At 40.1% G+C, this 14,579-nt stretch overlaps 1 protein-coding gene across 2 annotated transcripts in view; it reads right to left on the bottom strand.

The window, feature by feature from the left end:
• Positions 1 to 14,579, bottom strand: part of KCNH1 (potassium voltage-gated channel subfamily H member 1) — a 742,144-nt gene that overhangs the window by 631,307 nt on the left and 96,258 nt on the right. For both annotated transcript variants that reach the window (XM_003410287.3, XM_003410286.4), the window contains exon 4: positions 13,479 to 13,607. In XM_003410287.3, the coding sequence (XP_003410335.2) occupies positions 13,479 to 13,607 (129 nt within the window). The remainder of the gene's footprint in view (positions 1 to 13,478; positions 13,608 to 14,579) is intronic.

Below are 14,579 nucleotides of genomic sequence, written 5' to 3'. Positions count from 1 at the left end.
ACAGGGACGTGCTTTCCTCAAAGACACTCGGGGGTCGGTTCTCAACCCCTTGCCTTGTTCAGAGCATGACCCCCTGCTGCAATAAGATACTGGTACATACACCAATCACCCCTGCCCCTCTAAGGCTGTAGCACAGAGCCTGTACCACACACTTGATGATCAGCTACCTGGAAAACTGAGATGAATTCATACAAGAAAAGTGAATGGACTCCTAGACTGATATACCTGATGACAGCTCTATCCATTGGGGGACAGGACATCAGAGCTCCAAAGGCAAAAATAAACAAGCTAGCTCACTCAAGCAACCCATCTGGGCATATCAAAACAAAACAAAGCAAGAAGCTACAACACAGTAAGCAAGCATAAACTAATACAATAACTTATAGATGGCTCGGAGACAACAGTCAATATCAAGTCACATAAAGAAACAGACCATGATCACCTCAACAAGCTCTCAAAACAAAGAATCCAGAAATCTTTCAGATGAAAGTACATTCCTGGAATTACCAGAGCCAGAATACAAAAGTTTAATATCCAGAACTCTTCAAGACATCAGGAAGGAAATGAGACAATATGCAGAACAAGCCAAGGAACACACAGATAAAGTAACTGAAGAAATTAGAAAGATTATTCAGGAACATAATGAAAAATTTAATAAGCTGGAAAAATCCATAGACAGACAGCAATCAGAAATTCAGAAGATTAAAAATTAAATTACGGAAGTAGACAAAATAGAAAGTCAGAGGAGCAGAACTGAGCAAGTAGAAGCCAGAACTTCTGAACGTGAAGATAAATCACTTGGCACTAATATATTTGAAGAAATATCAGATAAAAGAATTTAAAAAAATGAAGAAACCTTAAGAATCATGTGGGACTCTATCAAGACAAATAACCTACAAGTGATTGGAGTACCAGAACAGGGAGGGATAACAGAAAATACAGAGAAAATTGTTGAAGACTTCTTGGCAGAAAACTTCCCTGATTTCACAAAAGATGAGAAGATATCTATCCAAGATGCACATCAAACTCCACATACTATAGATGTTAAAAGAAAGTCACCAAGACATATTATAATCAAACTTGCCAAAACCAGAGATAAAGAGAGAATTTTAAGAGCAGCTAGGGATAAACAAAAAGTCACCTACAAAGGAGGGCCAATAAGAATATGCTTGGACTACTCGGCGGAAACCATGCAGGCAAGGAGGCAATGGGATGACTTACTTAAAAAGTTAAGGGAAAAAAAAATGCTAGCCAAGAATCATATATCCAGCAAAATAGTCTCTTAAACATGAAGGTGGAATTAAGACATTTCCAGATAAACACAAGTTTAGGGAATTTGTAAAAACTAAACCAAAACTACAAGAAATACTAAAAGGAGTTTTCTGGTTAGAAAATCAATAATATCGGGTATCAATGCAAGACTAGAACACTGGGCAGAGCAATCAGAAGTCAACCCAGACAGGGAAATCAAAAAAACAAAGCAAGATGAAAAAAAAAAAAAAAAAAAACAAGCTCCACAGAGGGTAACAGCGATGTTATTATATAAAAGAAGACAACATTAAGACAATAAAGACGGACTAAGAAATGTAATCCTAGATCTTCTACATGGAGAGGAAGATAAGGTGATATAAAAAAATAAAAGTTAAGTTTAAATTTAGAAAAATACGGGTAAATAATAAGGTAACCACAAAGGAGACAAACTATCTTACTTATCAAAATAAAATACGAGAAAAAAATAGAGACTCAGCAGAACAAAATCAACAACAACGAATATGAGGAAAGGACAATACATAAAGATAATCGACTCAGCACATAAAATTAAGTAGAAAAAGAAACTGTCAACGACACACAAAAAAAGCCGTCAAAATGATACCACTAAATTCACACCTATCCATAATTACGCTGAATGTAAATGGAATAAATGCACCAATAAAGAGACAGAGAGTGGCAAAAGGGATTAAAAAACACAATCCATCTATATGCTGCCTACAAGAGACACACCTTAGACTTAGAGACTCAAACAAACTAAAACTCAAAGGATGAAAAAAAATATATCAAGCAAACAACAATCAAAAACGAGCAGAAGTGGCAATACTAATTTCTGAAAAAATAGACTTTAAAGTTAAATCCATCATAAAGGATAAGGAACGACACCATATAATGATTAAAGGGACAATATACCAAGAAGATCCAACCATATTAAATATTTATGTACCCAATGACAGGGCTGCAACATACATAAAACAAACTCTATCAGCATTGAAAAGTGAGATAGACAGCTCTACAGTAACAGTAGGAGACTTCAAGACACCACTCTCAGTGAAGGACAGGACATCTAGAAAGAAGCTCAGTAAAGACATGGAAGATCTAAACGCCACAATCAACCAACTTGACCTCGTAGACATATACAGAACATTCCACCCAACAGCAACCAAGTATACTTTCTTTTCTAGTGCACATGGAAAATTCTCTAGAATAGACCCCATAATAGGGCATAAAGCAAGCCTTAGCAGAACCCAAAATATTGAAATATTACAAAGCATCTTCTCTAACCATAAGGCCATTAAAGTGGAAATCAATAACAGAAAAAGCAGGGAAAAGAAAACAAACACTTGGACACTGAACAATATCCTGCTCAGAAAAGACTGGATTATAGAAGACATTAAGGATACAATAAAGAAATTCATCAAATCCAATGAGAATGAAAACACTTCCTATCAGAACCTTTGGACACAGCAAAAGCAGTGCTCAGAGGTCAATTTATATTAATAAATGAACACATCCAAAAAGAAGGGCCAAAATCAAAGGATTCTCCGTACACCTTAAACAAAAAGGAAGAGAGCAACAAAAGAAACCCTCATGCACCAGAAGAAAACAAATGATAAAAATTAGGGCAGAACTAAATGAAATGGAAAACAGAAAAACAATTGAAAGAATTAACAAGACCAAAAGCTGGTTTTTTGAAAAAATCAACAAAATTGATAAACCATTGGCCAAACTGACAAAAGAAAAACAGGAGAGAAAGCAAATAACCCAAATAAGAAATGAGATGGGTGATATTACCACAGACGCAACTGAAATTAAAAGAATCATATCAGATTACTATGAAAAATTGTACTCTAACAAATTTGAAAATCTAGAAGAAATGGATGAATTCCTAGAAACGCACTACCTACCTAAACTAACACAAACAGAGCTAGAACAACTACATAGACCCATAACAAAAGAATAGATTGAAAAGGTAATCAAAAAACTCCCAACAAAAAAAAAGCCCTAGCCCGGATGGCTTCTTTGCAGAGTTCTACCAAACTTTCAGAGACGAGTTAACACCAGTATTATGAAAGGTATCCCAGCGCATAGAAAAGAGCAGAATAATACCAAACTCATGCTATGCAGCCACGATATCCCTGGTACCAAAAACACGTAAAGACACCACACAAAAAAGAAAATTACAGACCTATATCCCTCATGAACTTGGATGCAAAAATCCTAAACAAAATTCTAGCCAATAGAATTCAACAACATATCAAAAAAATAATTCACCATGACCAAGTGGGATTCATACCAGGTATGCAGGGATGGTTCAACATTCGAAAAACAATCATTGTAATCCATCACATAAATGAAACAAAAGTCAAGAATCACATGATTTTATTAACTGATGCAGAAAAGGCATTTGGCAAAGTTCAACACCATTCATGACAAAAACTCTCAGCAAAATAGGCATAGAAGGAAAATTCCTCAACATAATAAAGGGCATTTATACAAAACCAACAGCCAACATCATCCTAAGTGGAGAGAGCCTGAAAGCATTCCCACTGAGATCGGGAACCAGACAAGGATGCCTTTTATCAGCGCTCCTATTCAAAATTGTGTTGGAGGTCCTAGCCAGAGCAATTAGCCTACATAAAGCAGACCTAGATTGGCAAGGAAGAAGTAAAATTATCTCTATTTCCAGATGGCATGATCTTATACACAGAAAACTCTAAGGAACCCTCAAGAAAAGTACTGAAACTAATAGAAGAGTTCAGCAGAGTATTGGGATACAAGATAAACATACAAAAATCAGTTGGATTCCTCTACACCAACAAAAAGAACATCAAAGAGGAAATCACCAAATCAATACCATTTACAATATCCCCCAAGAAGATAAAATACTTAGGAATAAATCTTACCAGAGATATAAAAGACTTATACAAAGAAAACTATACTACACTTCTGCAAGAAACCAAAAGAGACCTACATAAGTGAAAAAACATACCTTGGTCATGGATAGGAAGACTTAACATTATAAAAATGTCTATTCTACCAAAAGCGATCTATACATTTAATGGAATTCTGATCCAAATTCCAACGACATTCTTTAATGAAATGCAGAAACAAATCACCAACTTCACATGGAAGGGAAAGAGGCCCCAGATAAGTAAAGCATTACTGAAAAAGAAGAACAAAGTGGGAGGCCTTACTCTACCTGATTTTAGAACCTATTATACTGCCACAATAGTCAAAACAGTCTGGTACTGGTACAACAATAGATGCATAGACCAATGGAACAGAATTGAGAATCCAGACATAAATCCATCCACATATGAGCAGTTGATATTTGACAAAGGCCCCAAAACAGTTAAATGGGGAAAAGACAGTCTTTTTAACAAATGGTACTGGCATAACTAGATATCCATCTGCAAAAAAATGAAACAAGACCCGCACCTCACTCCATGCACAAAAACAAGCTCAAAATGGATCAAAGACCTAAATATAAAATCTAAAACAATAATGATCATGGAAGAAAAAATAGTTACAATGTTAGGAGCTCTAAAACATGGCATAAACAGTATACAAAACATTACTAACAATGCAGAAGCTAAAAACTAGATAACTGGGAGCTCCTAAAGATCAAACACCTATGCTCATCCAAAGACTTCACCAAAAGAGTAAAAAAATTATCTACAGACTGGGAAAAAGTTTTTAGCTATGACATTTCCAATCAGCGCCTGATCTCTAAAATCTATATGATACTGCAAAAACTCAACCGCAAAAAGACAAACAACCCAATTAAAAAATGGGCAAAAGCAAGAGACAGAAAGGGCCACATGAGCCAGAGACTACATCAGCCTGAGACCAGAAGAACTAGATGGTGCCCAGCTATAACCAATGACTGCCCTGACAGGGAACACAACAGAGAACCCTGGATGGAGCAGGAGAGCAGTGGGATGTAGACCCCAAATTCTCATAAGACCAGACTTAATGGTCTAACACTAGAAGGACCCCAGTGGTCATGGCCCCCAGACCTTCTGTTGGCCCAGGACAGGAACCATTCCTGAAGCCAACTCTTCAGACAGGGATTGGACTGGACAATGGGTTGGAGAGGGATGCTGGTGAGGAGTGAGCTTCTTGGATCAGGTGGACACTTGAGACTATGTTGGCATCTCCTTCCTGGAGGGGAGATGAGAGGGTGGAGGGGGATAGAAGCTGGCAAAATAGACACGAAAAGAGAAGAGTGGAGGGAGAGAGCAGGCTGTCTCATTAGGGGGAGAGTAACTGGCAGTGTGTAGCAAGGTGTATATGGGTTTTTGTGTGAGAGACTGACTTGATTTGTAAACTTTCACTTAAAGCATAATAAAAAGTATAAAAAATTTTTTTTTTAATGGGCAAAAGGTATGAACAGACACTTCACTAAAGAAGACATTCAGGTAGCTAACAGATACATGAGGAAATGCTCACGATCATTAGCCATTAGAGAAATGCAAATCAAAACTACAATGAGATTTCATCTCACGCCAACAAGGCTGGCATTAATCCAAAAAACACAAAAGCATAAATGTTGGACAGGCTGTGGAGAGACTGGAACACTTATACACTGCTGGTGGGAATATAAAATGGTGCAAACACTTTTGAAATCGATTTGTCACTTCCTTAAAGAGCTAGAAATAGAACTACCATATGATCCAGCAATCCCACTCCTTGGAATATATCTTAGAGAAATAAGAGCCTTTACACCAACAGATATATGCACACCCATTTTCACTGCAGCACTGTTTACAATAGCAAAAAGATGGAAGCAACCAGGGTGCCCATCAAGGATGAATGGATAAATAAATTATGGTATATTCACCCAATGGAATACTCCACCCATCGATAAAAAACAGTGATGAATCTGTGAAAAATTTCATAACATGGAGGAATCTGGAAAGCATTATGCTGAGTGAAATTAGTCAGTTGCAGAAGGACAAATATTATATAAAGCACTATTATAAGAACTCAAGAAATAGTTCAAACAGAGAAGAAAATATTCTTTGATGGTTATGAGACGGGGGAGGGAGGTTTGAGAGGGGTATTCACTAATTAGATAGTAGATAAGAACTACTTTAGGTGACGAGAAAGACAACACACGGTACAGGTGAGGTCAGCGCAACTGGACTAAACTAAAAGCAAAGAAGTTTCTGGAATAAACTGAATGCTTCAAAGGCCAGTGTAGCAAGGGTGGGCATTTGGGGACCATGGTTTCAGGGGACACCTAAGTCAATTGGCATAATAAAATCTATTAAGAAAACATTCTGCATACGACCTTCAAGAGAGGTGCCTGGGGTCTTAAACACTAGCAAGCGGCCATCTGAGATACATCAATTGGTCTCAACCCACCTGGATCAAAGGAAAATGAAGAACACTAAGGACGCAAGGTAATTATGAGCCCAAGAGACAGACAGGGCCACATAAACCAGCGACTACATCAACCTGAGACCAGAAGAACTAGATGGTGCCCAGCTACAACTGATGACTGCCCTGACAGGGAACACAACAGAGAACCCCTGAGGGAACAGGAGACCAGTGGGATGCAGACCCCAAATTCTCATAAAAAGACCAGACTTAACGGTCTGACTGAGACTAGAAGGACCCCGGTGGTCATGGCCCCTAGACCTTCTGCTGGCTCAGGACAGGAACCATTCCCAAAGCCAACTCCTCAGACAGGGATTGGACTGGACAATGGGTTGGAGAGGGATGCTGGTGAGGAGTGAGCTTCTTGGGTCAGGTCGACACTTGAGGCTATGTTGGCATCTCCTCCCTGGAGGGGAGATGAGAGGGTAGAGAGGGTTAAAAGCTGGTGAAATGGACAAGGAAAGAGGGAGCGTAGGGAGGGAGTTGGCTGTCTCATTAGGGGGAGAGCAATTGGGAGTATGTGGCAAGGTGTATATAAGTTTTTGTGTGAGAGACTGACTTGATTTGTAAACTTTCACTTAAAGCACAATAAAAATCAAAAAAATATATTTAGCACCTTGGAAACCCTATGGGGCAGTTCTACTCTGTCCTATAGGGTCATTATGAGTCGGAATCGATTCGATAGCAACAGATTTGGTTTTTGGTTTATGTCTTAGGCAAAATTCTATAAGATCATGATTATGCTTTACCGTTCTTATTTGTTAACCTGTCTGTCCATCCCCCAAGAAGTCATCTAATGAACAGGGGCTGTATCTCAGACATTTCCTTATGTTTAACATCTAACATAAGAGTAGATATCCAACACATACCCAATAAGCGTGCGCTGAATAAATGTGGATAAGGAACAATTTTTTTTTTCCCCTCATTGCTTTATTTCTGTCTTGGCTTACAAAAGATATGAAGTTCCAAATGATAAGCATCCATTTCACAAACTCCTTTAAGTTTTAGGAGTATTTCTATGCCTACCTCTGTGCCAAGCATTTCTGTACCCACCCCTGCAATTATGTATATCCCATTTGGAAGTTCAATACCGAATTGAGCTTAAATGAAGAAACTCCCCTCCTAGAAATCTGCCAGCTGTGTCACAGACTTCACCAGAGACGTAAGCATAGGCAAGGTTTTGGGTGCCATGAGAAGATCGAAAGCATCACATCATCAGGAAAAATGAGATGAATGGGCAGGAGGAGAAGAGGAAGAGCAAAAATGAAAGAACGGAAGGAGGGGAACACAGTAGACAACTACAATGTGCAATCTAGAAATCAGCTAAAAAGTAATTAGTGGGTTTTTTTCTCCATTCTCATTAAGGACAACTGCTTTCCCCTTCTTGAACTCCACAATGGCTACTGGATTTCAATTTGGATGAGCCCCAATAGGCTGCTTTAGCCCACAGAGCCCTTCATCCTCTCTAGGCCAGAAGAGATGGTTCTGGAATGAACTCAAATATCAGCTCCTCCAATGGAAATTCCAGTGATACCAGATAAAGACAGATCTACAAGTCCCCTCCCTGGAAGCATATGCCAAGTCACTTTGAGTAGAGGCCACAGCAGATTCTTGTACAATATCTTCCCCTAGTGGAGAGACTGTGTGGCCAGTCTTGTGAGATGTGGAATCACAGGTTCTCTTGGCAGAGTTGGGGCCTCTCTTAGGCTGGGTTCTCTAGAGAAGCAAAACCAATGAAGTGTGTATGTATATATATAGAGAGAGAGAGAGAGGTTTATCTCAAAGAAATGCTTCACACAGTTGTAGTGGCTTGCAAATTCCAAGCCCATGGGTCAGATGTCAGACATCAGGCTGGGGGCTTCTCCTCACTCAAGTAGCTGCAGGGGCAGATAAACCCAAGATCCACAGGCCAAACAGCAGGCTGCTGGCTCACAGCTTGGACGGCTGACAAATCCAAGATCACCAGGTAAGACAGCAGGCTGCCGGCCCAAGTCCCAAAAACTGAAGGTCAGGTGCTAATGAGCTGAATGCAGGATCCAGAGCAGAGCAAAAACCGGCAAGCTTTGTCAGAAAGTCCACTTGTGTTGGAGGCAGGCCACACCTCGGAGGAAACTCCCTTTCAACTGATTGGCTACTCATAGCAGTCTCATCATGGAAGTGATTACCTTTTATCAGATCTCATCATGGAGGATTATATCATTACACGACTGCCAAACTATATCGTAACTGCCAAACCACTGAGAATCATGGCCCAGCCAAGTTGACACACAACCTTAATGATCACAGGCCATAGCCCAACACCCAGCAGAGAACACCGGACACAGGGGGCCAGCATGGGAAGTCAGAGGTTCTCTGCCTAAGCGTCCTCAAATCTTCCTCCCAAGATCTTTTCCTTGACAATGTACAAATAGCCCAGTATCTAAGATGGCTTCTTCAAACAGTAGTTACTAAATTATCACCGTTCCATCACCCTAAGGCATAGAGATAAAATGTTAATACTTGGAGAAGAAAGGAAAGGGCTGTGAACTGTATCCCCTGCTCTGTCTCTTTCCAGAGAATGCATCATAAATAACTCGAATGAAGACACATGCAGAAGGGCTGTCAGTTAAAACACTTTGCCAGAGCCCGCATTCCTGAGTAGTCTAATTCTTTGGCCCTCAAAAGCCTTCTCTAGAGTATTGCATTCCTTTTGTTGTCTGCATTTGGCTAAGTTTAACTCTGAACTTAGAAGTAAATACACAGATCTTTAAAAATTAATTTGGTCCTTTAACATGATATTATTTGGATAAGAAAAAAATGAGAGAAGTGACTCATCCTTTGGTGAAGAATTTAGAGAGAAGGCTTTGAGCCTTAAAGCGTAATTCTTCTCTACCAACTTTTCCAAGCTTCCTGGCTCAGAAGAGAGAATGGGACAGAGAAAAATAACCAGCAGCCCACTCCCAATTATCCGTAATAACAGAAAAGCAAGAGATAAGGAACAAATGGCATCCCTGGGTCATCACAGATTCTCATTTTAGCCAAGAACTCCCACCTACACTCTCATCCAGCCTCTAAATAAATACACGTGCACACACACCAGAGCTGCTGTTGTTGCTGTTGTTGTTGTTAGGTGCCATTGAATTGGCTCTGACTCAGAGCGACCTTATGTACAACAGAATGAAACATTGTCCATTCCTGTACCATCCTCACAATCGTTGCTATGTTTGGGTACACAGTTGCCAGATAGCAAGTCTAGCTCAATTTTCATTTCTTGCTTCACGCCATCTGTGGGCACTATTTGTTAGGCAATGGAATTAGTTAAAAGGTGGAGAGGGTAAGGTAAAGTCAGTGGCCTGGATAATTCCCAAAAACGCTTGTTAAAAAAGGTATAATAAGCAAAAGCAGAGGTTCAGGGAGCATTCAGGGCCCTCACTTGTGCCTGGAGCTCTGGGGGGAAAGGGGGTTACTCTGTGTCACATGCTAAAATAGCCTACTATCCCTTATCCCTTTGTAGGCTCTTTGTGGGAAAATGTCAGGCCCAAACTGGCTTCTCTCAACACTATTAGGATGCACCCCATCCCAATCCCAAGCCCCAAAGTTAGTCAATACCTGATCAGAGAAAACAAAATAATTTTAAAGACAATCTGAGCATAATTGACTTAAAAGACTAATCTGATGGTAGGAAAACATCCCATGCTCTCATGCCAAAGAGCAATTAACGGGGGATGTCTTGGGGTCTTGGACTATCCAAAGAGCCCTGGTGGTGTGGTGGTGAAGTGCTTGGAGGCTAACCAAAATGTTGGCAGTTCGAACCCACCAACCACGCCACAGGAGAATGATGTGGCAGTCCGCTTCTGTAAAGATTTAGCGCCTTGTAAACTCTATGGGGCAGTTCTACTCTGTCCTATAGGGTCACTATGAATTGGAATCAACTTGACAACAATGGGTTTTGGCTTTTTCGGTTGGATTATCTACCCTTCCATTCCATCTCAAAAGTGAATGCTAAACACGCCTGAGTCAGCAAGCCTCTTAATGCTCTCAATGCTGATTGAGGTGCATGCTAACCACTCAGCCGGGTCTGTGGGGAGCAAAGCACTGAGAGCACATCAAATAAGAAATGTCAAGCCAGGAGCCACACAGCAGTGTATTTTCCATCTAGATTTGGTCCTTGTAGCCAGAACTGCAGTTTACAGACTTACAACTAACAAAGCCTGGACAATTATGTTCTTCCATCACAAACTGACTAATATAAAATTTGACCTTGTCCTAAGCATACCACCAAATCAATGTAGGCCAGGGCACAGTGACATGACAAGTGGGAAATTCTGAACACATCCACCATGGCATTGGAAAAGCACAGGCTAATAAAGCCATGTCTCTGAGGCAGCGTGGAGCTTGATCCACTAGCAACATTCCTATATTGAGAGCTAACATTTTGCACACAGCTCACTATGTTCTCTTTACTCTACCTTCACCAAAACTCTTACCAGCAAGGAAATGAATCATTGAGGCAGGTTAAATGAAGTCAGGCATTTTATTCCTGGAAATTAAGCCTAAGCGAGTCTCACTACATCATGCTGATTTCTCTCTTCTTTCATGTTTCATGAGAATCACATGCAGACCCCTAGGAGGCAGGTGAGGAGCATTCTCTGCTGGGTGTGCCTTCCCTGCTAAACAGTACCTGCATGGCACCTAAAAATGTTATAATAGTGATGAAAAGAAAGCATTCTGATTAAACAAAATCAAATATTTTAAATTTTTAAGAAAAAAACTTGTAAAAACAAATGTCAAAGTATCTGCGTTTAAAATAGTATTTATGAGTTTGTTAGGTTAAAAAAAGGTAGACGGCCATTCTAATAGTAACATGACATTTAATCATGAATGAGTCCACCAGCATGTAGTACCTATTGCCAGAAGCAATCTTCAAATCAGAAAGCAGAAATCAGGCAATTACAAATCTTCACAGGAAAGGGAGGCTTGAGGAGGCTGAGACACTGGCTGAGAGACTGAGTCTCTTGTAGCCTTGAAACCAAAAGGAAGGCTGAAATTGATTTATTGAATTTTCAGATGATTAAAAAATATTAGGGCACACTAGTATGCACAGAACTGGGCTCTGAACCTCATAAACTTTAGTGTCCGGATGTGCTCTTTAAAATCTTAAAAAGATGTCACTTTGATGACTAATGTGAGCCTGACCCAACTCAAGGCCTTCTCCATTGTTTCATATACATGCGAAAGCTGGACAATGAAAAAGGAAGACCAGTGAAGAACTGATGCACCTGAATTGTGGTGTTAGCAAAGAATAGTGAGTATGCCATGGACTGCCAGAAGAATGGAAACCCTGGTGGTATAGTGGTTAAGAGCTATGACTGCTTACCAAAAGGCCGGCAGTTCAAATCCACCAGGTGCTCCTTGGAAACCGTATGAGGCATTTCTACTCTGTCCTATAGGGTCGCTATGAGTTGGAATCGACTCAGTGACAACGGGTTTGGTTTGGTTTGGCCAGAAGAACAAGCAAATCTGTCTTGGAAGAAGTACAGCCAAAATGCACTTTAGAAGCAAGGCTGGCGAGACTTCATCTCACTTACTTTGGACATGTTATCAGAAGGGAACAGTCCCTGGAAAAGGACATCATGCTTGGCAAAGTAGATGGTCAAGGAGGTGGACTGATATGGTGGGCTCAAACATACCAATGATTGTGAGGATGACATAAGACAGGGCAACATTTCATTCTGTTATGCATAAGGTCACTATGAGCCAGGGTTGACCCCACAGTAACTAACAACAACAACAAAATATGCTAGGGGCTTTAAACACCTTTAGAAGGCACAGCTCCTGACAGAGCATCCACATGATGCTTTTTACTCCCTCCTGGGATGCCCATTGAACAATCAAACTTTTATCATATTAATAATAATATGACTCAGTTTGACCCTCCCTTGAATTCAATTCTCATCTTTCTACTACTTCTGGAAATCAAGAGAAGCAGAATTCTGGCTACTGCAGAGCCAGGCAGCACTGCAACAGAAAATATCTCCTAAACTAATCTATTGGTTATCTTGAGCACAAGCTAAGGAAGAAGAACATGAGAGTAGTGCTATGATACCCCTGATCCCAAACTTCTATGAATACCATGCCATCCTTTGTATACCATGATGAGCTGGACCTCATCAGGGGTATAGCTCTCACAGAAATCCTGAGTCATCTCTTTTCCTAGGTCCCCAGTGCTATTCAAACAATAAATGCATGTGATATGGCTGAGGTGAGCACTAAATTCTGTGGCCACAGAGCTGATTAAATGGCCAACATAGAAAATGTTATTCAAGACCTTGGCCTCATTGGTACCATTTTTCAAATGAATTAGCTGGCCACAGACTTAACTCAATCAGCCATAGTGGTAGAGATGTACTAATATCTATTTTACCTATCTTGAAATGCTAGAACTCAGTCAAATCTAAAGAAGCTTACATATAAACGAATGTGAGAATGTAACCATAGACTGCCCCATCAGGGTGACTGACATCTGTCATGTGAAAACATGAAAAGATTCTGATCATACTAGAGTTGCCCAGTTACCTCCTCCTACCTAACCTTTATCAGAAAGAGTTAATCGAAAAAGATAGGAAATTGATTCAAATGCTTTCCTGTAACAAATCCTTTTTCATCCCCTTTCCCTCCCGCAATACATTCCAGAATGGCATAACACTTTACTCAGCATCAATTAAAGTTTAAATTGTGATCTTTGTGCAGAGATTGCCTTGGCAACCTCAAATTCTCTGTAATGAGAACCACACTAAAGGTAAAAAGGCATAAGTGCATTTGTATAAATCAGAATTACAAACCTTTACATGAATCATCCTCAATTGGCTGCTTGAAAGCTGTTATGTCACTGAAAGTGCAAAGAAATAAAACCACTTTATCCTGTTCGTTTCGAATTGGAGCAATTTTCACAAAGAACCACACAGGAGTCCCTGAAAGGAATAGCAAAAGCTTGGTCAGTAACTTGTATTCTCCTTTGAGAGGCTAAGGAGGCAAAGACTTGGGAATGAATAGGTACAAACATTAATTCATTTTTTAAATGGTCTCATTCCTTCAAGTGCCAGGGTATTACACTATTAATTTCTTTTCTTGCCAGAATAAAACCTTTTGCAGTAACTACTTTGTGGGAGTTTTCTTCTGTTTAAATAAGTGTAAGTGCAGATCTCTTAACCCTTGTAAAACTATTAGAGGGTGGTTGAAAATCCGTTCTGATCCTTCAGAAAAACTTGAAAGACCTAAAGGCTTACCTTGGACCACATAGGGCAAATAAATAGTAGGTGTCAAAAAGGGCACTGCCAACCATGGCCAGCAGACCATGCAAACTCTAATTTCAAATTCCATCCATTGCTAAAGAGTCCCAGTGTCAAAGTCCAGTTTGGGGGTCCAACAATTTGACTCACATTCTCAATCAAGCATGGGCCAGAACCTACATTTCTAAGTCTCTCTCCTCAAAATAAAAACCCAAAAGATCCAAAAAGACCCAAATGACAAGATACTGGGGAAAGAAAAAGATCACTACGTGTGATTTTTGTACAACGGATTTTACTTTCAAAGAATATTTTTCTTAGGGTGACATTATAATCAGTTTGTCTTCTCTGAGCACACAGAAACTGGCAGCTGAAAATGGTACAGAAATGATACTAAGATGACTCTCCGAGCAAACGCTCCTCAAAAAGGGTTTCCAGGTGGGTTTGGACGATGATCATATCAGAGCCTCAGGAAGCCCAACAAATGTGTTTCAACTTCCAATCTTTGTTCCTGACCTACAGTGCAGGTTACAGGAACTCTTGCTAAGCACTGCCATGGTCCACAGGAGAAGGCTGACTGCTCAGAGCAGGGCCACCCAGTCAGGTACTGTGCCCAAATACCTGCACAAAGTCAATCTCTGACCTCTAAAACATAAT

The sequence above is a fragment of the Loxodonta africana genome, chromosome 20 (genome assembly GCF_030014295.1).
Source record: "Loxodonta africana isolate mLoxAfr1 chromosome 20, mLoxAfr1.hap2, whole genome shotgun sequence".
NCBI lineage: Eukaryota > Metazoa > Chordata > Mammalia > Proboscidea > Elephantidae > Loxodonta > Loxodonta africana.
Note: the sequence above shows the minus strand (reverse complement) of the source record. Positions and strands in the feature narration are given on the sequence as shown.